This window comes from Mugil cephalus, chromosome 8 (genome assembly GCF_022458985.1).
Source record: "Mugil cephalus isolate CIBA_MC_2020 chromosome 8, CIBA_Mcephalus_1.1, whole genome shotgun sequence".
In the NCBI taxonomy this organism is placed as follows: Eukaryota; Metazoa; Chordata; class Actinopteri; order Mugiliformes; family Mugilidae; genus Mugil; species Mugil cephalus.
In genome coordinates this window covers 25,245,348-25,272,983 of record NC_061777.1, presented here as the reverse complement: position 1 = coordinate 25,272,983, position 27,636 = coordinate 25,245,348, and the positions used below count along the sequence as shown (strand labels likewise).

The 27,636-nt window shown below is 41.8% G+C and overlaps 1 protein-coding gene across 2 annotated transcripts; it reads left to right on the top strand.

Moving 5' to 3' along the window:
* Window positions 1–487: 487 nt before the first annotated feature.
* Window positions 488–24,993, top strand: LOC125011612 (protein crumbs homolog 1-like). Of its 2 annotated transcripts, XM_047590818.1 has the most exons (14): window positions 488–833; window positions 7,448–8,143; window positions 9,009–9,204; window positions 10,381–10,520; window positions 11,878–12,063; window positions 12,166–12,279; window positions 15,462–16,150; window positions 16,256–16,415; window positions 16,721–17,262; window positions 18,266–18,431; window positions 20,000–20,861; window positions 21,515–21,631; window positions 21,803–21,929; window positions 22,137–24,993. In XM_047590818.1, exons 1-14 carry the CDS (start codon window positions 764–766, stop codon window positions 22,356–22,358), a joined length of 4,287 nt encoding a protein of 1,428 aa, XP_047446774.1. In that variant the 5' UTR covers window positions 488–763; the 3' UTR covers window positions 22,359–24,993. The 2 variants fall into 2 exon arrangements, with proteins under 2 accessions (XP_047446774.1, XP_047446773.1); XM_047590817.1 differs by having other exon boundaries at window positions 523–833; window positions 15,462–16,415.
* The last annotated feature ends 2,643 nt before the right edge of the window (window positions 24,994–27,636 follow it).

Genomic DNA, 27,636 nt, shown 5'->3' with positions numbered 1-27,636 from the left:
GTGGAGCTGTCATGAGTGATAAACTCAACATTTGTTTATTAGTGATAACTCTTAGAACTGATCTCATCTAAATCATCTTTTTTTTTTTTTTTTTTGCTCAGATATTTTTCCAAATGATTGGTGAGATTGGTTTATTTCTATTACACGTTTCTTTATGTTTCAACAACTAACAACCATTCACATTGCACACTTACTGCCAATTTAGAGTCACCAGTTAACCCTGACTGTGGAATGAATGATGATCCTGTGAGGAATCACTGCCAACCATCCCGCCAGCCTGTTAAGAATTATTACAGAAAAACTGAAAATGTGTTCATGTGTCAGTAGCTATACAGAATATATGTAGTTCAGATATAAGTTCTCCACGCCGCTGAGGACACCTCCAGCTGAAGATGATGCCAGTGCTCAATGAACTAGTGGCTGAATGAGTCCAATCCATGGCTCCATCTCATGTTTTCCCCCTCTCCCTCTCTGCTGGGGTGATTACTCTGCCTTACTCCATCCCTGCTTGGTCCCCTGAGAGACTCACTGACACACACACACACACACACACATACAGACGCAAACACCAAAACATTCGCTCACACACACTCACAGCCAGAGTCCCAGTGGTCCGACATGGAGGTGCGGGCGCTCGCTCTGAGCAGCTAACTAACTCATTTGGGGCAGCCTGCATGGAGTGCTGCAGAATGCTGGATGGAGAGCCTCTGGACTGACAGACACCCATCTGTACTGACTGGAAACCTGAGCATCCTGCTTTACCATGGAGTTTGGAAGAGTTTGGTCCAGATATCAGAGGACGATGCTGATCACCATGATGATGTTCAAGCTGGGTAAGCTGACTTCAGCAAATGCTCTAAATAGACAAGTATAGCTGTAAACTTTGCCTGTGTGTAAAGTGCATACACGTCTCACACCACCACAATCCAACACGGCTGCAGGAGTGGATGTCTTAACTAATCATTTACCAGGAAAAAATCTTTTTAATGACACACACTAAACATAAAGACAGTGTTCAGCTGATAGGAATACGTATAAGAACACAGTATGATTAAAGACTTAATGATTGCTAGAAATGACAGACCCAAGAAATAAATTGTCAAAGATTCATTTCATTTCATTTATTAGAGTTTTATCAAAAATTTCTTTTACCATACCTTTAATTTAATTTCAATTGCTTAGAATTTATTTTCCTGGAGTAGCTGGAAAAATGCTGTTGTTAAATGCAAAGCCATAGTGCCATCTTTTAGGAAGTTAATTAGAGTGATTAAAGACAAAGTGTTGTAATCATGTGAGACATGTGATAATTTATCTATGAGTACGTTTACACCTCCCTGCTCCATACTATAACTAATGCTGAACTGAAGTAACAGGTCCTGAGTAGCTGTTCTTCTTAAGTCTCTCTCGTGTGTGATGAATCTGCTGCTGGGGTGTGTCTGGGTGTGTTGGGGGGGGGGTTGCTGGTCAACCCCTGCACCTTACGAAACCCCACTGACCCATTTTTCCCGCGACCTTCATTTGTATGAAGCGTCTGAAGCTCGTTTAAACCAGCCGAGGGGATTGGCTGCGGGAGGCATTGTTGAAGATAACCATGGTAACGAGCTGAGCGTCCGGCTGCAGAGCTGCACAGCTTTTTTTTTTTTTTTTTTTGTCTCGGCTTTGAATGGAGGGGGTGATGGGTATTAAGGAGCATGGCAAGGGACCTGGCACTCTGCTCTTAAGTTTGAAAGAAAAAGACAGTGGAGAACGCGCACAGGAGGCAGGGTTTAGATGTTGAGACGCAGGGTTTTCCTGGTAAAACTACAGTATTTAGGAAAAGTAAAGGAAAGAATTTGAGAGGGCAACGAGTTGAGCAACGTGCCGTGTTTGTGCAAAGGGTTCATAAAAACAGCACTCCTACCTTTGACCAAACAACGGCAGTTTTTAGGAAATTAAAAAACACTCAAACTCTCTCCGGTCTCCTTCACAGGCCTCTTAAGAGGCTGTCATCTCCAGATGGCACCCGTTGAGGAGACAAGTGTATTTGTCAGTGCAGTTTCAGACCAGTGCCAGTGTAAAGCTGTGACTAATTCAAGAAGAATTACGATATTGTGAGTTAAATGCTGAGCACCCAAAGAGACAAAGACCAAACATAAAAACGAAAGTATTCAGATTCATATGGGAAAAGTACACTGAGGCACAAGCTGACTAACTCCCCCAAATGACTCACTGCTCCCAAAGTATTGAGTTCTGTGTAACTGTAATAAATATTTAAAAGACTCTAGATTAAACAAAGCAAATTTTTTACCCCCCTCAACTCGACACAAACGTTGACACAGCCTTCACAACAGCTCGCTCAGGAAACAAAAGGACGCACGTCTCAGACTCGGTGCGTAACTATGACTGAGTCAGAGAGGATTTGTGCATTTTTTTGTTGTATGAAGCAGAGCAGCCACCTGCTGTGGAGCCTTGGGAGCACAAAGCTGAACCCAGGCAGAGCTGCCAGTCTCTTGTGGTGATTCAATAAAATTCCTCTGAGCTCAACTTGTGCGTTAGCCAGGGGCTTCCCTTTCTCTGTGATTTACAGCGTTGCTGCTTCCTCTGCCCCGCAGCGGGATTCTCTGTTGACTCTGCCTCGCTGTTGCTCGGGGAAAACACGTTCCCCCGTGCCTGTTACACCTGCAAAGAGGGAAACTAAACCTCTTTTAAGACACCTGAAGGCTGAAAATGTGTGCACTGTGTCCTGTGGGAAGTTGTGTTAGTCATGTTTAGGCTGCAGTTTTGCACTGGATTCTCCATACGTTGAAGAAGGTTTTCACATATGTTGTAAATTCCATGTTTCAGAATTAATTGGGTATTGTTCATTCAGATCATTGGTGTTTTTCTGAGTTATTGGACAACAGTGGGTCTTCGGAATATACAGAACTGTTGATTAAAGGTTAAAAAGATCAACTCATGTTCTCAGATTCTCTCTCAGGGATGTACTGCTACAAATAACTTGCCATAACTGGCCAGTGCAGACTAATACACATAGAGAAAGGATAGGAATTATGTGCAAAATAACTCTTGTAAAGTAAATAAAATGATGAATGAATCAAAAATGAATGATATGCTTCCTCATCAGGGAAATTGTACTGAAAAGTGTGAAACTTCCAACATTTTGCACAATATGAATTGTTACTATACAATACTGTTATGGCCATCACACTGTACATTTTCATGTTTTATTTGTATAGATCAACTATCTGGTTCATACGGTTTGACCAGAAGTGATAACTAAGACTTTGACGCTCTTTATAAGATGTCTTATTGGTAGAATATAATCTTATGGAATGAAAGAAAGATAACATATATGTTACTATAACTATAACTAACTTTAAAAGCATTGACGATAAATCAATGGAATTTTTAGTAACCTGGAGTTTCTCATTACATGAAAATCCTATCCGTCAAAGAATGATGAAACAAGAGTATTACATGTGCATCAGCTCCTTGCTTCCATCAGAGGGAGTACTGATGTGTCAACCCCCCATCTAAAGAGACATGCTGTGGTCTCTGGAGAGCTTCAACAGTTTGATCCTGACATCCTTCTACCTGCTAACAGTCAGCGCCTCTCCTCTGTGTTATTGTTGGGCTGAGATGCTGGTACCAGTCAGTGTCAGGGATCAACCCTGTCTTGCCTTAACTGTGATCTATGAAGTGCTCTGCGATGACTGGGGGCGGGGGTGGATGTGCGGGATGTGGAGGGGGCACTGTTATCAGCTCCTTGGAATGTGTTAGGGGCTGATTGGGTTTGGACAAAGTGGTAAGAAGACCCCAGTCGTCTCCCGGCTAGCCCACTTCTTCAAAACACATAACTCTGACGGAGTTCAGCTTTACAGGAAAGACCCAGGGAGGGTCTGAGCTCTCTTTAAAATGGGAGACTAAATAAAGACTTAAAACAAGCGAGGGCTGACAGAGGGAGGTAAATTGAGATATATGCAAAGATGATGTAAGACGGAGGAAATGACACCTCTGGAAAAGACTTCACAGCTTGGATTGCGATAAGGAGGAAGAATCCCGCAAAACGTTCCACATTTACTACTTACTACATTTACATTCTGTTTGCATTTGGCTCACATGTGAAATATGTGTGCCCCCATTTTAAGAAAAAGTGTTCACTCCACATGAATTTATTGAGCAAATTATGACTGTTCTTTCATAGCCTGACATCATTTGGACTTTATTATGGAGTGTGTTTCAACCAGTACAGAACAAAAACTACGACTGCCTGCACTTGGATAGTCCTACAGCCAATCAGAGCCACCATATAACAAATTCAACTCTATGAGACGATCTAAAGTGGCATGTATGACTAACGTTGCTGTTACTGCATCATCACATGCAGCCCGCCCAAACCATTTGATTGGATAGTAGTCAATCACTAATCACTTCCCAACAGAGGGATTTCAGACTGTCTTTCTGCCACAAACTATTTGTAGCAGGGAAGTTCTTTTGGCTTCCAGGATAGCTCTGTAATGCTTCACATGTTTTACAGTTTGCTACTGACTTGCTGATTACAACAATCTTTTAACAGCGTATTAACACAGCTTTGAATGTGCATATTTTCCTGCTTTTGTCATCAGTTAACAAACAGGAATATCATGAAGTTTATTTCAGCATACGCAGCATGTAAGTGGGCAAAAAATCTTGTCAAGTAGGCCATCATTTTGAGGTACATGAGCTTTTGTGTTTGCCTTTATTTAGCAGCCATAGCTCCTAGTAACAGATGCAGACACTAAGTTAATTAATTAATTATCTTATCTCACCTCACAGCAAGAAAGTTCTGGGTTCAAATCCATCAGTTGGACTTTGCATGTTCTCCCTGAGTCTGCAGTGGATTCTCTCTGGGTACTCTGTCTTCCTCCTACTATCCAAAGACATTCTCATTAGGTTCATTGGTAATTCTAAATTGGCCATAGGTGTGAGTGTGGATGGTTGTCTGTCTCTCTGTGTTAGTCCTGAGATTGACCTGTCCAGGGTGTACCACACCTCTCACCCAACACGTCTGGGATAGGACCCTCCAGAGGACGAGCGATTACAGAAAATGAATGAATTATCTTATCTTATTGTTTTTGTTTCCGACATTCAAAATGAAGGCAGAGGAAGCACAAACAAACACAGCACCTCTCAGGTATAGAGAGTAGGGAGGGGAAAGGAGGAGGAGAAGAGAGACACACCAATATGAGCAGGAAGGCTTGGTGTTAGAGCAGATAAATGGAGTGATAGCAGATACATGTGAGAGAAACAGGGGTGGTGTTAAAGTAGATTCAGTGGGAACTGAGGAACATACAGTAGGTGTTGCAGGGGAAGGTATTAACACATTGTTATTGGGATGTTGTCATTAGGAGAACAACATTTCATTCATTTCATGTGATTCTCTACGTTTTACAGTGTGGGTGCAGCACATTGTTAGAAGAAGGTGTTTGAAGTTGTGTGTCCCTGAACGTAGACCTGATAAAGACTATTTTCAAAGCAAGAAACTTTAAAAGGAGGAAGGAAACAATAGGCCATACATAGTCTGACTTGGAGGTTATGGTGGCTATTATTAAGAAAGACCATCATAGCTCTTTGGGAGGCATGTGCTCTCAGTATTGACACCTAACCCTGACTCTGTAATTGGTACTAATTGCCACAGGTGCATTAAACCCATGCTGTTGTGCTATCCTTAGGTTTCAGAATCACCAGATTCAAGTAGGCTTGTGGAATTCAATGAAGTAAGGTTAGGTTTGGAGAGGCCATCATAATCTGACCACAGCAGGACCGCAAAGAAATCTTGTCCTCAGGTATAGTATGGACACATTGGGCATGTTCATGGATTATCCAAGAGAGTTCATCCTCTGGAGAGAATGAGTGTTTTCAGTGAATCCTTCATATTTTCAGTGCTTATATTGCTTACAAGTGAATGTTGGTTGAGTAATGGCTTAGTATTTATCAGTGGCATTATGATTTTTCAGTACATTTTCCAACTATCTTGCCTGATGCATGGTCAAATATGGGTGACATCAAGTTATTTTAAACCCTGCAGTTCAGGATAGAGAACACATCTATGTGTAAATGTTTTGGATGAAAATCGTCCAGCGTGAAAGCATTTAATGCAAGTGTTTAATGTTGGCACTGTTCTGCATTTTACTGTCTAAATTCCTGAACTATCTACAAATTCTAATGGGTGACACTTTCATTGACCTCAGGCTCAGTTTACTTTTAACACCATCTGCTATGTTTTGTAAGCATTTCTAATGGTCTAATGAGTTACAGCTACTCTGGAGTAGTACAGCAAAAGCTTACAGAGAAAAGATTGTGAACTGTGTAGTAACAGATATTTAATCCACTTACAGTTATTTATTTTGGTATAATACTATATATATATATATATATATATATATATATATATATATATATATATATATATATATATATATATTCTTAGGACCATACTGTATTCAATTAAGTTGATTTTTGAGTGACTGGCATCACTCAGTGTGTTTACATGCACAGCTTAATCAAGCTATGCTTGAAATTCAACTTTCTGAATGTGGTCCCTGTCAAGGTCAGCATGCAATGGAGAAAATCTAATAATCTAGTAACCTTTTCAGTGAGTTAATACCATGTTAATACGGCACCCTTTCCCTTTGACCTATTATATCGTATAATAAACAAGAGTCGTTCATGCGGCAGACTAGCATTTCAAACAACAACTAGACGGATAATAGTACAGCTTTTTTAATCTTGTGCGTAATGTGCACACTACTTATGGTGCAGGTAAGACGCGCACTATCCCTCAGACTGTTTTACTACCGGCTCTGTTTATCTTCTTCTTCTATGACCGGCTTTCTTGGATGTTTTTGTCATACGCCAGCACAGCGAATGGTCACACATGCACACGCGTCATCCAATCGCATTGTCTGGGTGTCTTGGTCAGATAAGGAGAAACCGATTTTAGTTGGAGTAACGTGTTTACATGCATTTAAGTTGTCCAGTTAAAGTCGAATTAAGGCAATAACTGTTTTTTTCACATGCATGTAAATGTACTGAATGTTGATTTGTGTTTCTATGAAGTGTACGTTTTGATGATGTGTAATTTGACACTTCCCTTAAAATATCACCAAAAGATGTTTTATCTTTGCTCAGCCATGGTTGTTCATAGCTTGTCATTTTTAAACAACTCAAAGTCTTGTAATTACTCCGCAATTTAAACTGAGTCATTAAAAACTTTGATAATTTCTTAATCATGGAATCATTTGATATATATTAACACTCCCAATTCCCATGATTTGACAGTGCACATAGCATGTCCTTATAAACTTAGTCAAGGTTACTAAGTGAGGCTAAATATGTGCGTCTAAAAAACTACTTGTGAGGCAAAACAATGTGTTATAGTCATGAGTATGCAGCTTTTAATTGACAGGAAGTGTGTCCTCCATTGCAGGCCTGCTGTGTACAGCTGCAGCAGACAAGTGTTTATCATCTCCGTGCCACAATAACGCAACGTGTCACGACCACTCTGGTGAGTATGTGTGCCTGTGTCCCAAAGGACCTGTGTGGTACATGGGCAAAAATTGTGATGAGCTGTACGATGCCTGCATCACAGCCCCTTGCACGAACTGCACCAGCGAACCTGGGACCAACAAGTTCACCTGCCACTGCCCCGATGGATTCACGGGTTTGAACTGCACTGAGGATGTAGATGAATGTCAGAGCAACCCCTGCAATGGTATCAAGTCTTACTGTGTCGATGGAGTCAATGAGTATGTGTGCCACTGTCCCCCTGGACTGGGAGGGGAGGACTGCCAGGAAAATGTGACCACATGTTCAGAGGAGACATGCCAGAATGGGGGCACATGTATGGATATCTATGACATTGGGTACCGGTGCCAGTGTGCCGCTGGGTACCAGGGGACAAACTGTGAGGAGAACATTGATGAGTGCCAGTCTGAGCCATGCCAAAACGGAGCCATCTGTAAAGACGGGGTCAATGCCTACCAGTGTTTCTGTGTGCCTGGATTTCAAGGCTACCACTGTGACTTGGACATCAACGAGTGTGCCTCCCGACCTTGTCAAAACAATGGCACGTGTCTCGATGAGGTGGACCACTACAGGTGTGACTGCACTCCAGGCTTTAAAGGTAATACAACTCTTGTCAAGTTGCTCAGGTTTACAACAGGCTGGGCTGAGATTTATTCAACTGGATCAGAAACTATCTATGAATACACAAGTATTTTATAAAAAGAGTTGCATTAATTTCAGGTTCCCCAAAATTAGCAGTGACAGAAAATGGCAAGATTTCCTGCCTGCACAGGCAGTGATTCTGTGCCTTCATGTACCAGTGGAAATACATGGACAGCCCTCTCAGTTTGTGAAGGTCCATGGTCTTAGGTTGTCTTTAACAACTCATCACTGAGATCTTGAAAAAGGTCACTGCAGCAAAATAATTTTGTTTATGTACCAGGTGCTGTCTGCTCAGGGCAGCTCAGTGACTGGTTATATCATCTGGTTATATCTGGAAGGCTAATGCTGCTGCAGCCTCTCCATCCCCCCACTTCATTGCTTTTGCTTCTCTCAATGCTGCATTAAATAAATACTCTGGCTGTCTATCCCAGTCCACCAATACACAGTGAAAGGATTCTGGTCTGTTGTTCTCTAACGTGGATAAAGACAGCCCAGTTTGAAGAATAGCAAAATACTGTGTGACAGTATTCAGTAGCATTGGTCACTGAAAAAACACTTTGAGTGTATAAATTAGTGCACTCAGTGCATACTTCATTATTGTCTTTGTAGGGGCAGGAAGACAGATTGAGCTTTTACAATATTTCCTTCATTAAAGGGGTTTAAGTACCAATAATCTTTGTAACTGTTGTCCATCTGCAGCTTAGCTTCTGGCACCTTCAGTGTCATTGTTTTATAGTGGTAAAGTATGTTTTCTAAGGATAATTAGATGTGCAACCAATTTCATACATTGGCACACTGCCATGCTGCTTTGTACCCTGCAGGGATTAACTGCGAGGTGGAGATCGACGAGTGTGAGGTCCATCCTTGTCAGAACGGCGCCACCTGCAGAGACCACGTGGCCATGTACTCGTGTGAGTGCATGGCAGGCTTCCAGGGTCAAGACTGCGAGGTCAACATTGACGAGTGTGCCAGCATGCCCTGTCTGAATGAGGGCAAGTGCATAGATGGGGTCAACAGGTAGCTTACACACATACACAACATCCATCCATCAGTTCACTTCATTGCTCTAACTCAGATTCATATCTTGGAGACGTATCCTAAACTTAATCAGTTACTTTTTGTCCTCTAAAGGACATAGCATAAACATACATCATTTATTTTCAATACATTTGACAATGTAGACAATAGTAGGAAATAGATGAAACAATGGTATAGATATAGTTTCCACATGCTGAATCAGCAGCCGGGGTCTGACTACTGCCAACAGTACACCAGTGTCTTAACATGTGAGTCAACTTGTATGCATTTGGCAATATTCAGACAATGTAGAAACTTTGCTAATTGTCAGACCAATAACCTATACCAGTCTTGTAGACTGAACAGTCTATCCTGATGTCTTTGCATAACCAATATAACTGAATATTACTCTGGATCTGTATTTCACCTCACGTTGAGCCTCACGAGTAAGGCAGAGGTGTCATCCAGCAGGTTTGTTTTGTCTGCCCGAGGTTGCGTGGCAGACATTAAAGTTTACCACGGATAAGAATTAATCCACTTACCGTCAGTCATCTTGATGAGTCATTAGCTGACTGGAGACGCTGTGAATACCCGGTACAGTAGTAGTTCCCCTGATTGGAACAGCATGGAGTGAGGAAGAGAAGGGGGACATTTTAGGAGGGAGCAGCTGTTGAGAATGGTCTGTTGTATTTGTCAAAGCTCAGAATGACTAAAGGATTTGAAATGACAACAATGAGCATTCATGATTCTTCTAAATGGAAAATAACTAGTTGTATGTGTATTAGTATTAGTTGTATCTCAATATGTAATAGTAAAAACATTCCTTCCCTTCAACGCACTAAAAGAATAAAATCAGAGTTAGACACAATATTAATGCACCAACAACAATACTTCATTCAGCCATATGGTCCATTTAATACTTTTTAATTTCCATGTGTACTAATGTACTTCTTCTGACTACTACCATTCCACAAGTGTGACCAGTAGTAGTAGTAGTATGGTATTAGCATAAAGGTGGTATACTTTATTTTATGACTGACATGACCTAAAAGTGAAATTACCTATCATCTAATTTGTGTTGACTTAACATTGTCTTTTTTTTTTCTGGGAGGGACAACAGGTTGTCATATTGACATTCATTGTGTACAATGTTTTTGTGTCTCTGCTCTTCCCTAGATATGAATGCAACTGTGAGGGGACAGGCTTTATAGGTGACCACTGTGAACACGATATTCCTGAATGTGCTTCTGACCCCTGTCAGCATGGAGCAACATGCTTGGAGGGAATCAACCAGTACAAATGCCTCTGCTGGCCAGGTACGCTGCACTTTGACTTTAAATGTGACGTATACCAACCATGACCATGGATAAAGGACGTTGTTTTAGTTCTTAAGCAAGTGAGGACATGCACACATAAAGAGTGTATTCTAGAGGCCAGAGGTTTCCCACACATAAATCAAACTGAACAAAGGTGATAAATGAGCTGACCCTTGAGTTTGGAAGACAAGAGCAGACTAAAGAGTGGGGTTCCCATCCAGCATTTATAGCTGAGAAAAAACACAGGGACCCGCTTCAGAGATGGATAGAAAGAAAGAAAACATCTGAGGATATGATGCAATATGATATGTAAAGGATTAGTTCAGATTTGAAATCGTAATTGTCAGTTCTCCCATATTGAGTGTTGTATCTTAGATGAGTTATCAGAAGAGGTAATGCTTATACTGGCAAGAAGCTGTGGTGATCAAAGCCTTGTGAGACTTGGAGACAACTCTTGTCTTTGTTTCAGTTATTCTGAATTGAAGGTAGCTAAAGCCATAGCCGTGTAAAAATGCAGAAGCAGAAATGGCTAATGTTTACATAGATTGGTAGATGTTATTTTTCTGCAGCATCTAAACTGTTACTACATCAAAAACCCTAAAAAGGCAAGAAATGATGATGCAGGGTGTGGCATGTCACCAGAAGAATGCACAGTAACTGAAATTAAAAGAAAATAGCTTGTCATGAAAATACTAGGGAGCTAGGGACCCGAGCTAGGGAGTCCATGATGAAAGCTGTCTGGCAAGTAAAGCTGAGACAGGTGTCCAGACAACCGCTCAATTTGACAGCAATGTCGCTCCAGGCACATCAATTTCCTGACACAGACACTGGTCCCACAGACAGTTACATGAAGCTAAGCATTCAAGAACAGTGCACAAACAACTCTGAACAACCCTGAGTGCACGTGATGTCATGCAAGTATTTTTGTAGTCTTAATTGGGGTTAATGGACCAATAGGATTTTCTTATTCCGTTAAATAAGATACACCCGCTGATTGTCACGTCTGTTTGTGCTCCAGGTCCAGCCAGTTTGAAATGTACAGTAACCTTTTTCAGTTCCCAAAACAAAAATTTAGCTGAAGCATATATTTTGACAGTCTGGGACAGGTAAAGCTGACACATTAACAAATCTATATTACAGAAATGAAATTTCTTCTCCAGCTGCAGTTGAGGAATATATTCAGAAAGCTGGAACATATTCAGATGAAATCAGAAATCTGTGTTGTTGTATACAATACATATGGCAGATCTCATTGGTTAAACCAACCAAAAAGTCTTTAAACATAACTAACTATTAACTTCCAGGCATAAAAAAGCTCTAACCCTATCCTTTCAACATGTGCATCACGTGTGTCCAGGTTATGAGGGAGAGAACTGCCAGATGGATGTAAATGAATGTGAGCAGCATCCCTGCGACAATGGTGGCGAGTGCTTCCAGCGTTCAGACGTCCTGAACTACGAGACGCTTCCTGAACTGCGCACAGCCAATTTTAGCTACGAAGTAGCAGCTGGCTTCATCTGTCGTTGTCTGCCAGGCTTCAGCGGTAAGCCAGGTTCACAGTGAAAAACCTCTGGCTTTCTCTGTACGCTGCCTCTGTAGCTCACCATGAAGCCCTAAATGTCATTTATGTGTTTCACTCCTGCAGGAGATAACTGCTCCGTCAATGTGGACGAGTGTGAGTCTGCTCCATGTCAGCATGGAGGGACCTGTCAGGATCTGGTCAACTCTTATCAATGCATGTGTCCACATGGCTTCACAGGTGGGAAGGAACTTCTTATCTGCTCTTCTAAACTTATCAGCAAACAAAACACCATTTCAGTTGCTCTTCCTCCAGAGGTAAAAGGCGTAGGAACTACTGCTGACTAAATGAGGCTGGAGACAGAACAACAAACAACAAAACAACAGCAAAAGCTTTCTGACAGGATGTTACTTTAAAGGGCAACACTGGAAAGCTTGGAAAGCTACTTAATTTTTTTTTTTTGTGTGTGTGTGTGTGTGTGTACATGTACAGTTCAGTTTGCCCACCTACAAATAAAATTCACTTAAAATTACGTGATGATAATAATTACCGCTCCCATCACTTCCCTGTTCCCTACTGTGTTTTTACTGGCTTAAAGATCCTTGCCAAACAATAAAGGGTTAATCCTCCTCCCGCTGGTCATTCCCCATGACCAGCCAAGGTTTTAATTCATCATTAGAGGAGATTTGTCACTGCATCACTCAAAACATTAGGAACCATACCAAAAGCCGACCTCGAAACACAAAAACTCTGGACTTAGAAGAGAAGAACTCTTATGCAGAGAATAACGAGGGGCTAATTTGCTAGCAGTGTTTTGACCACGGGATGAGGCTCCCACAACAGCACAGGGGATATGAGGGGATGAGAGGGCATATGGTATGCAGTGGCACTGCACAAAACAACAAAGCCAATAAAAGGTGCCATATGTCAGGCATCCATCTAGGGCATTAGATGGGGGTCTCCTAAGAAATTTGTCATGGGGGAGGGGGATTACAGCAAAGCCACTTATGGGCCTAATTAAAGCCTGGCAGAAAAAATAGAGAAAATACAAAACAGTAGGAGCAAATCTGAAGCCTTTTCAAATGGATTTGTATGTCATTCCTCTGTCATGGGGCACGTAAACAGTTTCCACACTTGCAACAGGAGGTACAGAAAGAAGAAACTCTATGATACAAAAATCAAATCATATTAACTTTGTATGGCAGGTGCAGGTGAGGTGGTCGCAGCTGTAACTGATTGTTAGGCCAGTAGAGGTGAACTCCTCTACATTTCACTTAGTTCATGCAAAACATTACAAGCTGCAGTTTTAATACGCTTTAGAGGATGAACTTCTAGAATAAAACAGAACATGTGTATTGTGTTTTAGTCCTTAATAGAGTAACATAATGAACGTTTTATCTGTGTTGCTGCATTGGCTGCAGTATTTGGTGCGTAGATCCTTTGAATTTAAAATTTTAAAACCACTTCTCTTCAAGGTATTTGGTAGAGCGGTTGCTGCAGGAACTGCAGAGAGCTTCTGCGACAGTTCTTCTATAGCGTTAGCCTACCTCAGTGTCTACTGTCTCTTCTTTTAATCCCAGACTGAATCCATGATGTGCAGATCAGGGGTCTGTGGAGTCCAGACCATCTGTTGCAGGACTCAAATTTTCTTCTTGTGGCTTAAGATAGTTCATTGTGAACACTATGAAAGAAGATTTTTCACGCAGCTCAGAAAAATGTGATGAAAAACAGAAAACAAAAAAAATCATCAATGTAAGAATAGTTAGAATGAAGCAAAGATCAGTGTGAATTAAGCTGTCCTTTTAATGGTAAGCGACCACCTAAGTTAACCAAACAGCCACACCTAGTGAGCATATAAGAAATGCCAGAATACTGACCATGCAGTAAGTTTTAATGTCATAATCAGTCAGAACTTATTTCAAATTCTGAATTTAGATTTTTTTTTTAATATGTCAGAAATCTGGGAAATAAAAATCAGAATTCCTAGAGTGTAGAAAATCTTCAGCATAATAACTTTAATCTGAGACTCTGCAGATTTCATTATATATTTAACTTTGCAAGAATATCAAGAAAATTTAAACATTAGTGTTGAAAGTTCATAGTTAAAATTTCAAATTAGAGGCTTTTGTTCTCTCAATTTCTCAAAGTTTTCTACCAGGCCACAGAATCAAACATATGCAGACCTTAATAAACCGGCTCCTTGCATCAGTGCAGTTCTGCAGGTCTGGCCCACCTGATGCCTTGAACCTGCAGCACCTCCTGCTGGTTCTTTCCAGCATCTCCTACTGCTAGTGGGCATCCACAAACAAGCACATGGTGCGGGGAGGAGACTGCAGTACTGCATTCCTTTTGTCAAACACTGACAGGAGCCAGCTGGAGGCTGGAGGCTTACCGCTCTGAGAGGGCTGAGCTGCAGACAGGAGAGGAGCAGAGGGAGTGAGTGAGGGAGGGACAGAGGAGAGAGAAAGATAGAGGGAAAAAAAGGTGGGCAGGGCAGTAATCACTTCTGCCTGTACAGAGTGGAGGAGAGCAGGCACTTCTGCTTTGTAAACTAGAAGAAGAGTGAGGTACAGAGAGAGAGAGAGAAAGAGAGGAAGAGTTAGAGGACCTGGTTGTGTCACTCGTGTCATCCAGCAGTGTGAGGAGTGTGTTGGCAGTTGCCTCTGGATCATGAGGGGAATTCAGTTGATGCTGCTGCTGTGCTGGTGTGGGCCCTGGTGGCTGACAGGTACAGTATGGTACAACACATTCTAACGCTACATTACATCGAAGAAAGTTGCGTGTTGTGTATGAGGGTGGAGTCCTGGCTCAGGCACTCAAACAGCTTTAGGGTTCCTTGGGTGTAGAGTATTTTAAAGGACTATGTTAATGCGAGTTGACTGCTGCTGCCACGGCTTAATGTTGAATGCTGTTTGATGGGGCGGCTGTGACCACCACACAGATAGAGTGCATTTCCTGCTTAGACTATCTGTGTTGTTCAAGTTTGTCTGACATAATGCAATATTAAAATGTCCCATTGATTCCATCAGTATGACAAACACGGATTTGATTGGATTAAGGAAGCCTGCAAATCTTATCAGTGTCTAATTGTTCAATTAATAGCTGCTGCCTCAAGTCACTTCCTGATCTGCATATTATCATGGAGTATTCTGCCTCAACCAAAAAAGCCTGCTCATCTGTATGTGTTCATGCTTAGCGCTGTATCTGAAGTCAGTTAAAATTATGAATCATTTGATGTGACTCTTCAGACTCCCACGGCAGTCATGCTGTTGTTCGTTTGATTCCATATTAATCTAGTTAAATTATTGGAATAATGTGTCTTCCATTGCGATCTATATGAATCAGATGTTTTGACAGCTAAGGAGAAGTTGTACCACTTTGAAGTAAGTTGTATCACTAAACGTCTTGCTCTCCCCATGCAGGCGTGCACTGTGAGGTGGACATCAATGAATGTGACAGCGATCCCTGTCAGAATGGCGCCACGTGCGAAGACGCTGCCAACTCTTACAGGTGTCACTGCCCCACGCCAGAGCCTGTCCAGGAACCCTGGGGCGGGCAGAAGTGTGACGTCAGGTTAGTCGGCTGTCGGGAGCATCAGTGTCAGCACAATGCAAGCTGTGTCCCCATTCTGAACGAAAATGCCGAGCATAACTACACTTGCCTGTGTACACCTGGCTGGACCGGAGAGCGCTGCAACACATCCACCACATTCTCGTTCAACTCGGAAGGATACGTCCACATGCAGCTGCCTGTATTCCAGAACAGGACAAAACGAGAGACAGATTACCACAACCATAGGCTCCACATGCAGCTTCGATTCAGGAGCACCCTGCCTGACATGGTACTGTTCTACCGTGGCACCGTGGAGCGCTTTCTATCACTGGAGCTTCTTGGTGGCTCTCTCCATGCCAGGGTGAAGTCAGGGAAGGTGCTGCAGGCCGTCTACCCTGGCCCAGTCAACGATGGAGAATGGCACCAGGTCACTGTGGCCATGGATGACAGGCTGGTTCTGACTGTAAAAGGAGCTGGCTGTGACCCAGGATGCCAGGTGAAGAATGAGGGCCACAACCACCTAATCTTCCTCCAGCCCAGCTCCTTCCAGCAACTCTATGTAGGTGGGGCGCCACAGGAATATTTGTCCCACTGGTCCAGTGGAAATGGATTCATTGGTTGTATGGAGGACCTTCAAGTTGACCATAAACTCCTGCTGCCACAGGACCTCATCAGGGAGGAGAACAGGGGCTTGGAACTGGGATGTACCAAAAAAGACTGGTGTGAAGAGGATCCATGCATGCAGCATGGACAGTGTGTGGACATGTGGGTTCGTGCCAGCTGTCGTTGCAATCGGCCTTACTATGGAGAAAAATGTGAAAAAGGTAACACTACTTCCAGAGCTAAAGCTATTGCTGCAGTAGTTTTAAAAATCTGACTCAGTACCTATGTGTATGAGTCTCATTAGTGTTTAAACCATTGCCAAATCAGGTGTTACAACCAAAAGTCTTCGCTAGGTAGATATGGGTCTTTCGCTGATTGACAAAATTATTCCAGAAGAAAAAATGCATTTGTATTTGTACTTGTATAAATGTTTCATGCCACCACTGCGCTGTTTCACATTGCTGATACGGGTATAGCAAGTTGTAGTAAGGATAAAGTACTGACAACCTTGTGCTTCCCACTTCAGAATACCCACCCTGGACCTATGGTCACGAGAACACCACAAGCTACTCCGTCTTCAACATCTCAGAAACCCATGGAGACAACTTCACCATTTCCTTTTTAATGCGCTCTCTCAAACACAACGGCCTGCTCCTGCAGTTCTGTCGCGATGGAAAGCCCTACCTCACCATCTACCTGAAAGAAGGCACTGTTGCAATCTACAGCCCCCACACCACACTGCTGTCAGAAGCCAAATTAGTCACTGACGGCAACAATAATTTGGTGGCTTTCAAGGTTCAATATGGCCATGTGGTCTTCCCCAAAGCAGGAAATCATCGCTCCCTGGGGAATGTGAGTGTAGAAGAAGGGGATGTGGTGTATGTTGGAGGGCTCCCTGCAGGCAAGGACATGAACGCCTGGGGTGGAAACTTCAAGGGCTGCCTGCAGGACATTAGACTGGACCGCAAGCATCTAACCATTGAGAATCATACAGAACGGGTGGAGGTTTACCAGGCAAGCTTAAAGGAGAATGTGCTGCTAGGATGCCTCAGTGATGACACATGCAAGGTATAGCCGACACACTGGAAATACAGTCAAGAATAAGATCAGCTGTATGTCTGACAAAATAAAATGTTGAAAGTTTTGAATTGATTTTAACAGCAAATCAAAACAATATATGGTCAAGGTTTTTTTTTCTTTTCATCCAAGCATTTGCAGAAACTGTCCAATATGACTGTCTAAGCTATTTATATTACTGCTTCTCCAGCAGACGTTAGAGCAAGCCTTAGACCTTGGATTTTCAAGCCTTTCAAAACTTTGACTTAGTCTTCAGCTTGACTTTGTTTTATACAGCAGGAGTGTGGGCTTTTGAAGATCCTGACAGTAATGCTGCCAGATGACGAAACCTTATCGTTTTGCAGAACTACATATTGTGGCCATCTGTTAATGTCTACTTTCTCTTAAGGGCTGGGAACTGCATAGTGCAGAAGAATTACAAGCCCTACCTACCTCCACTATTACTGTAGTGTCATAAAACAAAGTTAGTCCATGTCTACGTGGAAGCTGTATTCTGATACATTAGAAATAATTATGTATACACCTAGCACAATAGGTTTAGAGCAGTTCTAGTACTGACAGTGAGACTAGAGTCCACATTGTCAGTTAATGTTATTCATCATTTACCAGTACAGCATTTAAATATATTTTACAGTATTTTAAATGTTAGACAAGATTATCCGTTGATGGTGCTAGATATTATGTTATGTATTACCATGGCTATCAGAATGAATCATCTGGAATTACAGACATCTTAGCTTTAATGAAATGCTTCAGGTAAACATCATTACGTTTCGCCAGAGTAGCTCTTACACTGAACTCATGCTATACGCAGAACCACCTGATTACCCGGCTCTATTGCCTCAACCCTATTAGCAATGATCTTGTTGTGAATCCCTTTGATCTGTAAGTTAGTGCTCAATCCTCTCTGCAGCTTTCAGCTCTGTGGTCTCATGAGGTGACAGATTTTGTGAGTGATCAACTAATCCACCCATCTGTGTTTGTCTGTGCATAGGATGAGCCCTGTTTTAATGGTGGACAGTGTCAGGTCACCTGGAATGACTTCAGGTGTAACTGCTCCATCAACTACTCGGGCCGGCTGTGCGAGACACGTCTATGGTGTGTCGACAAGCCTTGTTTTGACGAAGTACATTGTGTGGATCTACAAGATGGTTATGAATGTGAGTAGTCCCCTAGCATTGATTGTCACTCTTTAGACTTCCTGTCTTGAAAATGTTTCCGAAGGGACATTTATCTTAAAATGTAAAGGACAGCCTGCCAGGCTTAAAACCACTGTCATCAAAGGAAGCACTTCTTAGAGGGGGAGGGAACAATATTAATCAAATGATTCTATTTTATGCAGAACTGAAGGGGAAAGCCACAGTTTTTTTTTTTTTTATGATGAAACGCTCTCTGCACAAGAAACTCATCAACTATATCACTATTGTATTTATTCTGTTGTATTAATTGAGTTACGTGGCAAAACATTGAAGAAAGGTACTGCATGATTGTACCATTTTAAACTAACAATAAAAATATTTAGTTGAATAATTTAACTACAATGTGCTGACAGAATTGAAAAGTAGGAGGGATCTCTGGCTTTACTCATTCTCTGGTCCCAAAGTAGTGTTTACTAAGCAGTCAGTTTATTGTTACACTGAAATATTTGAATGCAGTCGAGGCCCTCCAGCTGCTGATTTGTGTTTTCAGTATTTGCTACAGAATTGTAAGCGTAGTAATGGGGTGTTACTTGGAAAAGCTAAAATGCTTGCTAGTGTCCCATCACTGGGCTAAGTTTCAATGTGGACAATGGAGTTAAAGTTAATGTGGATCAACACTTAAGCTCTCTAAATTCCCTGCAGCTGAGAAAAGACATCTGAGTAGTTCTGGGAGGGGGGGCACGACAGGATACAGCACAGTCTAGGGCGTAAACATGACATGCAACTATAAATTAAGCTAAGTCTTTGCTGCTTCTTTAGCACCAAACACAGTACAAATGATACCTGAGGCTGACCTGATGATGGCAGTAGGAAACAAGTCAGGGGTTTTCCAAAGTTATTCATCCTGAGACAAGAAAATGTGTACCAAATTACAAAAGATGGTGAGTACATATTTATTGAAAATACAATAAAAAGACTGAAAGGGTAATCCATAAAACCACACTACTAGTGCAGCACATAGATATGGATGAGTTCCCTTGACTTTATCTTAAGTTGTCTCTTTCACTAGAGACAAACACGCAATGACCATCTCTTTAATTGTCCAAAATCAGTAACATCCTTTATGTAATTAGTATTTGTTTACTGGGACATCTTAATGTGAATGTGTTCCAAATGATCTGCTGACACAACCAGGTTACCAATTTGCAGGGTGTAACCGCTAATCAGTAATCCCTCGGATGAAGTAATCGATTGGATGACTGGTCGCAATCAGTAAAAGAAACTGCAAAATTTTGTGTTTTTTGTGGGACAGACACTCTTAGATGCAAGTGAGATAGATCCTTTAATATTATTATTCAGAACAATCATGTTTGGTTTGAGTTAAGCTATTCAGCTGTTAACGCTAGTTTGAAAGATTGTATGAGTTAGTTTGAAATTTAAAGCTTTCAGGTTGTACTGAGGTACTTCAACATTAATGAAATTTTTTCTGTATTTTAGAACCAAGAGAGGAGTTCAGAGAAAGATTGAATTTGCATCTAACTCATGCTATAATTTATTTGTTTAGCTCACACGATTTTCTTCTACCACAGGTTTGACTGAAGCCATTTTTCAGGACAACTCTCTCCAGTATGTTGCCAACAATTCCTTGTTGAGCCCTGTAACCAACATCACCATGGACTTACGAACGAGAGACGAAAATGGGATCCTGCTTCGGGCCACTAGCACAGCTGAGGTCATCTGTCTGGGCCTGCTCAACTCCAGCTTGTTGGTCAAACTGGACAGCGGGGAGGGTGCGGAATTTTTGGCTTTCACAAGTGACATTACCATTGCTGACGGAGCGTGGCACCACATACAGCTCACGATGGTCGACCCCACGCAGTCACAATCCCCCTGGAGCCTCACTATAGACGGACGGAGAGCTGGTGGCAACCACAGACTTGGTGGCAACCTTAACTTTCTCAATGACACCACAATCTGGCTGGCAGAGAATTACACTGGGTGTTTGAGGGAGGTGAGAGTGGGTGGTGTTTATCTGCCACTCATAAAAGTACCAGATGCCCCTCAGATTAGCCAGTTCTCCAGACTTGGTGGCCACGAACCAACCATAGGATGCCAAGGTGCACCAATTTGTGATTCCCAGCCCTGTGGCAAACATGGTGTGTGTCAGGACCAGTTTAATAAATTTAACTGCAGCTGCAGTTCTGGATGGGAGGGGGAGCTGTGTGATAGAGAAACAGATGAATGTTTATCAGCTCCCTGTGTCTATGGTGCATGTAAAGACCTCCTGGCAGACTACCAATGTGACTGTGAGCCTGGATACGAAGGAAAAGACTGCCGGGACGAGGTGGACAACTGCCTGGAGTTTAGCTGTGTGAATGAAGGAGTCTGTGTGGGTTCGGTGGGAACTCACACATGCTTCTGTCCTCCTGGTTACATCGGCAAGCGCTGCCAGTGAGTACACACCGTTCTGTTTCTTCACAGCACGTTGTTTTTTTGTTTTTTTTTTAAACTACGGCACGTGGTTTGGAAAGGTGTGTTCTGACAGAGATGGTTGAGCATGGTGTCCTTTCCCTGTCAATCACAATCTACTCCCCAAGTCATTTATTGGTTTCCTGAGGAAGAGTTATGGTGCATTCACATAAGCAGTTAGAGAGTAACAAGCTACAGTACATTTTCAATGGATATGAAGCCACAAGCAGATGTCTAAGAAGTGTCAGGCGTCTGCTTGTCACTTCATATCCATTGAAAGCAAATGTCCGACACTACATACCAGGTGAGATGCGCAACAAGAAAGTTTTAAGAAAAATGGGAATGGGAAACTTCAAGAAAAATGGGTAAGGTACTGCTGTACCCTGGCGGGAGCACCATGGAGACAGCAAGGTGACAGAACTACTGAAGGTCAACAAAAACAAGACTTGAAAGAACTTGTCACTTTTTTCAATCTTAAACAGACAGCATTATTTTTTAACTATCAGCCATGTGCAGGAATCTATTTGAGGACATCACCAATTTATAAAAGTGTAATGTTTTCTTTTCTTCAGCTTCACCCCTACAGATTCATACATTGTGGACTGTGAATGAAAGCATGTTTGCGTGTCCAACAGGTGGCGTTTCCCTCCAGTGGCGTGTGATGCGAACACAGAGTGTCTCAATGGTGGGGTGTGTATAGGAGGCGATTCTGGAGGCAACTGCACCTGCAAGCCGGGATACACTGGAGCCAGGTGAGAGCAGCACACTGCACATTCCTCACCACACACCTGCTACTCGAGGGAATGTGTGTCTGAGCCACGTCCAGGTGTAAAGGTCAGGAGTGTATGTGTGTGTGTGTGTGTGTGTGAGGGCCGCTGCTCTGTCAGACGGTGTTGTGTTAAAACCCTGCTGATGTGTTTCAGGTGCGAGACAGAAATAGACGAGTGTCAGTCCGGTCCTTGTCTCAACGGTGCCACCTGTCTGGACAGACTCAACCACTTCCAGTGTGTGTGCATGGCCGGCTTCAGCGGCACACGGTGCGAGAGCAACGTAAGTGACAGATCTTTGCGCTAACACTGGCTGTGGGTCCCTGACACAGCACTTGTGTTTGGATATGTAAGTTTCAGGCTGTCCCTTTCTTAAAATGGGGTTAGGGTTAATGTTATGTTTGAGAAATAATAAACAGACAATTTCATTCAAAATTCAGACAAAAATCACTGACAGCACAATTGTTCTTTTTGTGTTCTTCTCTTGCAGAAAGAGGAGCAAAAAGAGCGAGTTCCCTGGCTGGTAGTGACCATCCCGTTGACTACCCTGTGTGTGCTACTGGCCATCCTGGTGGTGTTTTTCCTCGTAATGACGGCAAGAAAGAAGCGTCAGTCGGAGGGGACGTACAGCCCTAGCTCACAAGAGGTGGCTGGTGCCAGACTGGAAATGGGCAGTGTCCTCAAAGTGCCCCCAGAGGAGAGGCTTATATGAGGCCTGAATCCTCACCTCCCAGTCTTACATCCAAAGGATGTACTGTATGTTAAGGGTGGAGAGAAGATAAACTCTGCAGTTTTGTACTGCCTTGCTTCTCCTTCCCTACAGGATGGAAATGGAGGATGTATCAGTGACATGTCCTTCACCTGAAAAACACTGAGGCCTCAGAGGTGGACAGACCAGAAGCTGAGAGAGGCCCTGAGTAGACTGACCATTAGAGAGAGTGTGGTCAAATACTCTGACGCTAAAGATCCTCAAGGATAGTCTTGAGTAACCCCACAAGATGATACAGGCAAGTGATTCAACCTTTAACAATTTGGAAAGCAAAACCTCCGTTTGCAGTTTTCAAAAGTTTTAATAAGTTTTTCTTCAGCTGAAAACTGTTTCTAATGGACCTACACAGAGTTACTGGCAGGTTATTTATGAAATGTTTTACCACACAGTAAATTATCAACATTTTTGCCTGAAGGAATGTAGTTTCAGTTGAAGACTCAATTTTCTTCCTTTTGCTGAATCAAAAATTTCGGATTTGTATACGGTGTGTATATTATTACTCTTGGCCCAAGGGAAGAGAGGATTCTTAATTTGAAGGAAGTATTTAACCAAGACACTGGTTCCAGAACTCCAGAACCCCCCCACCCCCCACGTTGAAATTGAATGTGCAGATGGACACAACTGCAACCTCTGCAGAGCTCAAACTCAAACTGCTGTTTATTGTCGATGTGCACTGTATGATTTAAAAGGGTGATCACTCTGCCCATGCTTTGTTACTGCGTAATATGCTTTGAGTGTTTTTGCGTTTGTGTTTTCTGTGTCTTTGTTGTGTATAATATTCAGCAAAAGTTCAAATCACTGTTTTGTTCTTTTCTTTTGTAATGTTTTGACGAGGAACAGTATTTAATTATAGAAATCTTCATGCTGTAGTCAAAGGTGGTCGCATCAGTGTTTATGGACATAAGTAACTTCCAAGGCCAGAAATAAAACATGAAAAAACCTGATTTTATTTTTGCAAAAACAGCTACTTAAATTTAATCACAGTAAAGTAATAATTAAAAAGATTTCCACAAAATAAAGGAGGTGTATTGTAATGGTTAGCCTAACCTAGCATAAAGACTAGCCTGCCTCTGGTCCATATAGATCTTGTCACGTCATTTCTCAAAGAGAAAGCAGTGTTCTGTCTTTCAGATAGTGAACCACAAGCACTGATCAGACCACCTTCAACTGTGGCTGTCATGTAAATAATCCTTTATTTGAGTTGAGTATTAGCCCTTAAAGTCTGATGTCACTGTATTCATATCTGTACTCCAGGAACTCCAGCCATTTCTCTCTCTGCCTTTCACTCTGTACTCACCAGTGCTGCTAACTTTACCAAACCACTAAGTCAGAATATTTTTACAGTTGACAAAAGGTACTGGTCTGATGCTTGTACTTGCTTTTAGTTGAGAGTCAAAGAACAGATTAGAACGGCACTGGTCAATGCTACTGAATGTAGTTATAAATGTCATTTTAAAGGGGGAAGGAGTAGGCTTTTGACCATTTGGAGGTATCCATAGGGTTGGTACTGATGACTTTAAAACATTTTTAGAGTTTACTGAAGTTGACTGTACTTTATCCGAGCTATACCGATACCTCAGTATAGCTCAGGTATTTTCAACTGACTAGATCGTACATTTTTGTCCACACATCGCCAACCTGACAGCAACGGTTGCTGTGCACCGCTCATGTAAGGATTCAGTGACTCTCCTGTTCTCGTAATATGGGTGTAATTGTATACATGCATACATGTCAGATAAAACATTATGACTAATACTCAAAAAGTGGACTCAACTTTAGTACGGACATGCTTGCATTTGTAATTGCAGCAGATTCATCTGAAAAGGTCAGAAATCCCCAAATTGCCCCTTTAGAATGACTGCAGGGAGTGCATGTGCATGATGAGATGCTACCACGTGCCTTCTTATCCCCGCATCCATGAAACCCTAGCATCCCATGACCGTTTTCCTGTTTGGACACGTTAAAGTTATTTTCCATTCAAGAGGTTTAACAGACACGTCACTATGTACGTCTCTGCTTAATGATTCAAATGTTGTTAAAAGCATTATGGTATTAATATGCAACTGAACATAAACCGGCAGATAAATATCCCAGCTTTGTACAGAATGGTTTTACACTGGAGTTGTTTTTGCTGAATCCGTGCCATGTACGGCACACTGTAGGTCAGAGCATGAGGAGTTTCGCTTCAAAACATCACACGCTCACTTAAGGGAAAAATCAATAATTCCCTGGAAGTATTTAAAGACAGCTTTTGTTTTTGTGGGAGGTATTAGCAGGTCATCACAGTACTTGTACTGTAGTTGACCTGCTCGCACTCTTTTATCAAAATGTCCATATTCTCCTGTTTCTGCACTGCCAGTGGTTTCATTTTGGGATGAACTCGTCATTTGCACTGAGAACACTTGTCTATATGAAGATGATTTTAATTGTGTGTCCAGTAAGGTGTATACTTTTAATCCCAGTTTAGTTACGTCGTATGCTTGTGTATATATGGGAAATGGCGCTTAAACTGGAATCAGTGTTGTGGGTATGAGATGTGTCTCAGCAGTGGTCCAATAAAAATAAAAACACATAAAAATGAATAAGAAAGACATGTTTTTTTTCTTTTTGTGGTGCAGTTTGTATCTATTTCTGTTCAGACTTGTGTAGTAACTATGATGGTGTGTTCATACTACTGTAGCAGTGACAGCAACAAGCTACAGCACATTTTCAATGAAAGCAAGAGATAAGAAGCAACATATTTATCCTGTTCGAAATTTGTATGGTAATGTTGTCGTAATTAGCATAAAGATTCTTGAGATATGGTCAAAAGCAGGTTTTGTGAGGTTACAGTGACCTTTGATCGTGTAAGAACTAAGTGTGGCTAAGTGTATCGACAAAGATAATTTACTGCAAGTGCTACCTTCCCAAAGAAAAAAAAAATTGATATTTACCCTGAAATTTAAAGAAATTTGATTAAATGAACTATTGACCCTCACCCACATCACTCCTGCTTTTTCAAAAACATCTTCTTTTCCCACTTTGCACTCTGCTCACCCTTCCAACCCCTGCGCCCTCCCTTCCTTCACGCTCCCTTTGAAGCTATAATGGTGCATTCCTTTGTGTCTCTGAGCGACTCCCACCCAGGGTGGCTGCTGGCTTGGTCAGTGCTTCTCCTAATGATGGTAAGTGGAGCAGGACGAGCATCATCCTCCTCCTCCTCCTTCTCCTCCCTGATCCCACAGTGTGGGGGCTGAGGAGTCAGGAATGCTGGCATGAAACCCTGAGATGGTTGTGCTACTCCAAAACAAAAACTAAAGGAACACACACAGTCACCTTTTCAGTCTGACACAACTCTAATTCTCTGCTTTCACACCCTAGACTGGACTGAGGTTAGAAGACTGAACTGTTGAATGAGGCAAGCACCAAACAATACTAACTCACCGTGCCGTGGTGCTGAGGAATGAAGTGAAAACAAATAAAACCAAATCGAAGAAGATGGTAATAAAACTAGAACATATTTTTTACTTTCTGAAGTCTGCTTTCTTTCCAACGTTTCCACCCTTGCATACCAGCCCGACCTGGAACTTTCTTCCTGTTCCCTCTCACTTGATTCACACATCCACCTCACCTGTTTCCCATTGTTTAGTCAGCTCCTGTGTGTTTACACCTGCTATCTTACCTTTTTTTCCCTGTCAGTTCATTTCACACTCATGTCTCCCTTCGGGTCTTGAAAGCTCTTCTTGTTTTGTTCCTGTTTTCGGTTTTTGTGACGGTCTGCCAAGCAGCTCTTAAACTGCTTTTTGGTGCTCTCCTTGTTTTAAATATTACATTTATTGTGATTTGGCTAAACTGATCCTTTAACCTGACCTTTAACCTCTGTGGGACTCATTGTACCGTCTCTTGTGCTCAGTAGTGCTGTCTTAACACTACCAAACACTGTTAAATCTTTCACTATAAATTTACAGTAAATTACTGGTTAATAATTATGTTGTTATTGCATTATTTACAGTCATTTACTGTAGATTTACAGTGAATTTTTTAACAGTATGTGGTAAATTGCTGTGTTCAGGCAAAAAACGATTCTCTCAGTAATTTACTGTGCCGACATCTATTTCACAGTAATACACAATATTATTGCATCCTCTATGTATATAAATGTCAGTATTGTACCGTGAATATTACAGTAAAATCATGTTATTAAAATAATCTGTAAAGGTTTTGATATATAGACCCCTTCATGGCCTACATAATTGTGACGTCACAGTGTTAACTGGAGGCAAACGAGGGAAGCTTGAGGCAAACAATGTCACTTTCAACCATGAAAATGTTGTTTTGCTTTATTTTTGGTGCCAACACCAAAAAATCAAAAAAACTCAGTTTTATGACATACCAGCCACTGACAGTCGTAGACAACTTTGGTTTGGCTTTGGTGATTAAAAGACAGGATTGGAGACAATTAACAACGCATTCTTCTTATCAGATAAAATTAATATGTAATGCATCATCAGTTTCAGCCTGGATAACATTATGGGTTAGAATAAATTGCAATTGAAATTACGTTAAGTTAATGCTTATTCAGTGTGTTTCATGGGTGTCCAAGCAGAAGTTGCATTTGCTACGTTACCCCCCAGAGTGGTTACACTTACTTCTTGTAATAATCTTTGTTGGAAAGACTTCACTTGATAAAGACAGACCCTCTGTGATACTATGGACAAAAGTCATCGTTCAAAATTTTCTATTGTAAATCTTGCATATTTAGGGGATTCTTGTTACACATCAATGCTAATGCTAACTGCAAGCTAACACAACGTTACTTGTGTGTTTCAGCCGTGTCCAAGTAGAAGTGATATTTACTACGTTACTCTCCACAGTGGTTCAACAAACTTCTTGTAATATCTTTGTTGGAGAGGTTTCACTTCATAAAGACAGACCACACTTCGTCCCCTCTGTGTCCTCCTTTGGTCAAATCATCCATTCGATGAGTGAGAGTGTAGGGGTTGGTGAATGTAGTCCCATCAGAAAATAAAATAACACTTATATATTCTCTAAATATCTCTAAATTCGTGCCAAAACAGTTCACTGAGAAATGCTAACCACCGTTTGGAAGCTATAGAGTTTGAGATGTCTGGCCAGTTAAGAAAAAACTGCCACAGTATTTACAAACTGTGAAAGGGTCTATAGTAGGTGTTAACTATTTAATAGGTATTATGCATTAGTGTATATGTGTGTGTGTGTATAT

Excerpts from the sequence above, each read along its gene's own strand:
- LOC125011612 (XM_047590817.1), top strand. The coding sequence starts at position 764 with ATGGAGTTTGGAAGAGTTTGGTCCAGATATCAGAGGACGATGCTGATC. Across the intron at positions 21,632-21,802 it reads CCGGGATACACTGGAGCCAG|GTGCGAGACAGAAATAGACG; the intron begins GTGAGAGCAGCA and ends GATGTGTTTCAG. Across the intron at positions 21,930-22,136 it reads GCACACGGTGCGAGAGCAAC|AAAGAGGAGCAAAAAGAGCG; the intron begins GTAAGTGACAGA and ends CTTCTCTTGCAG.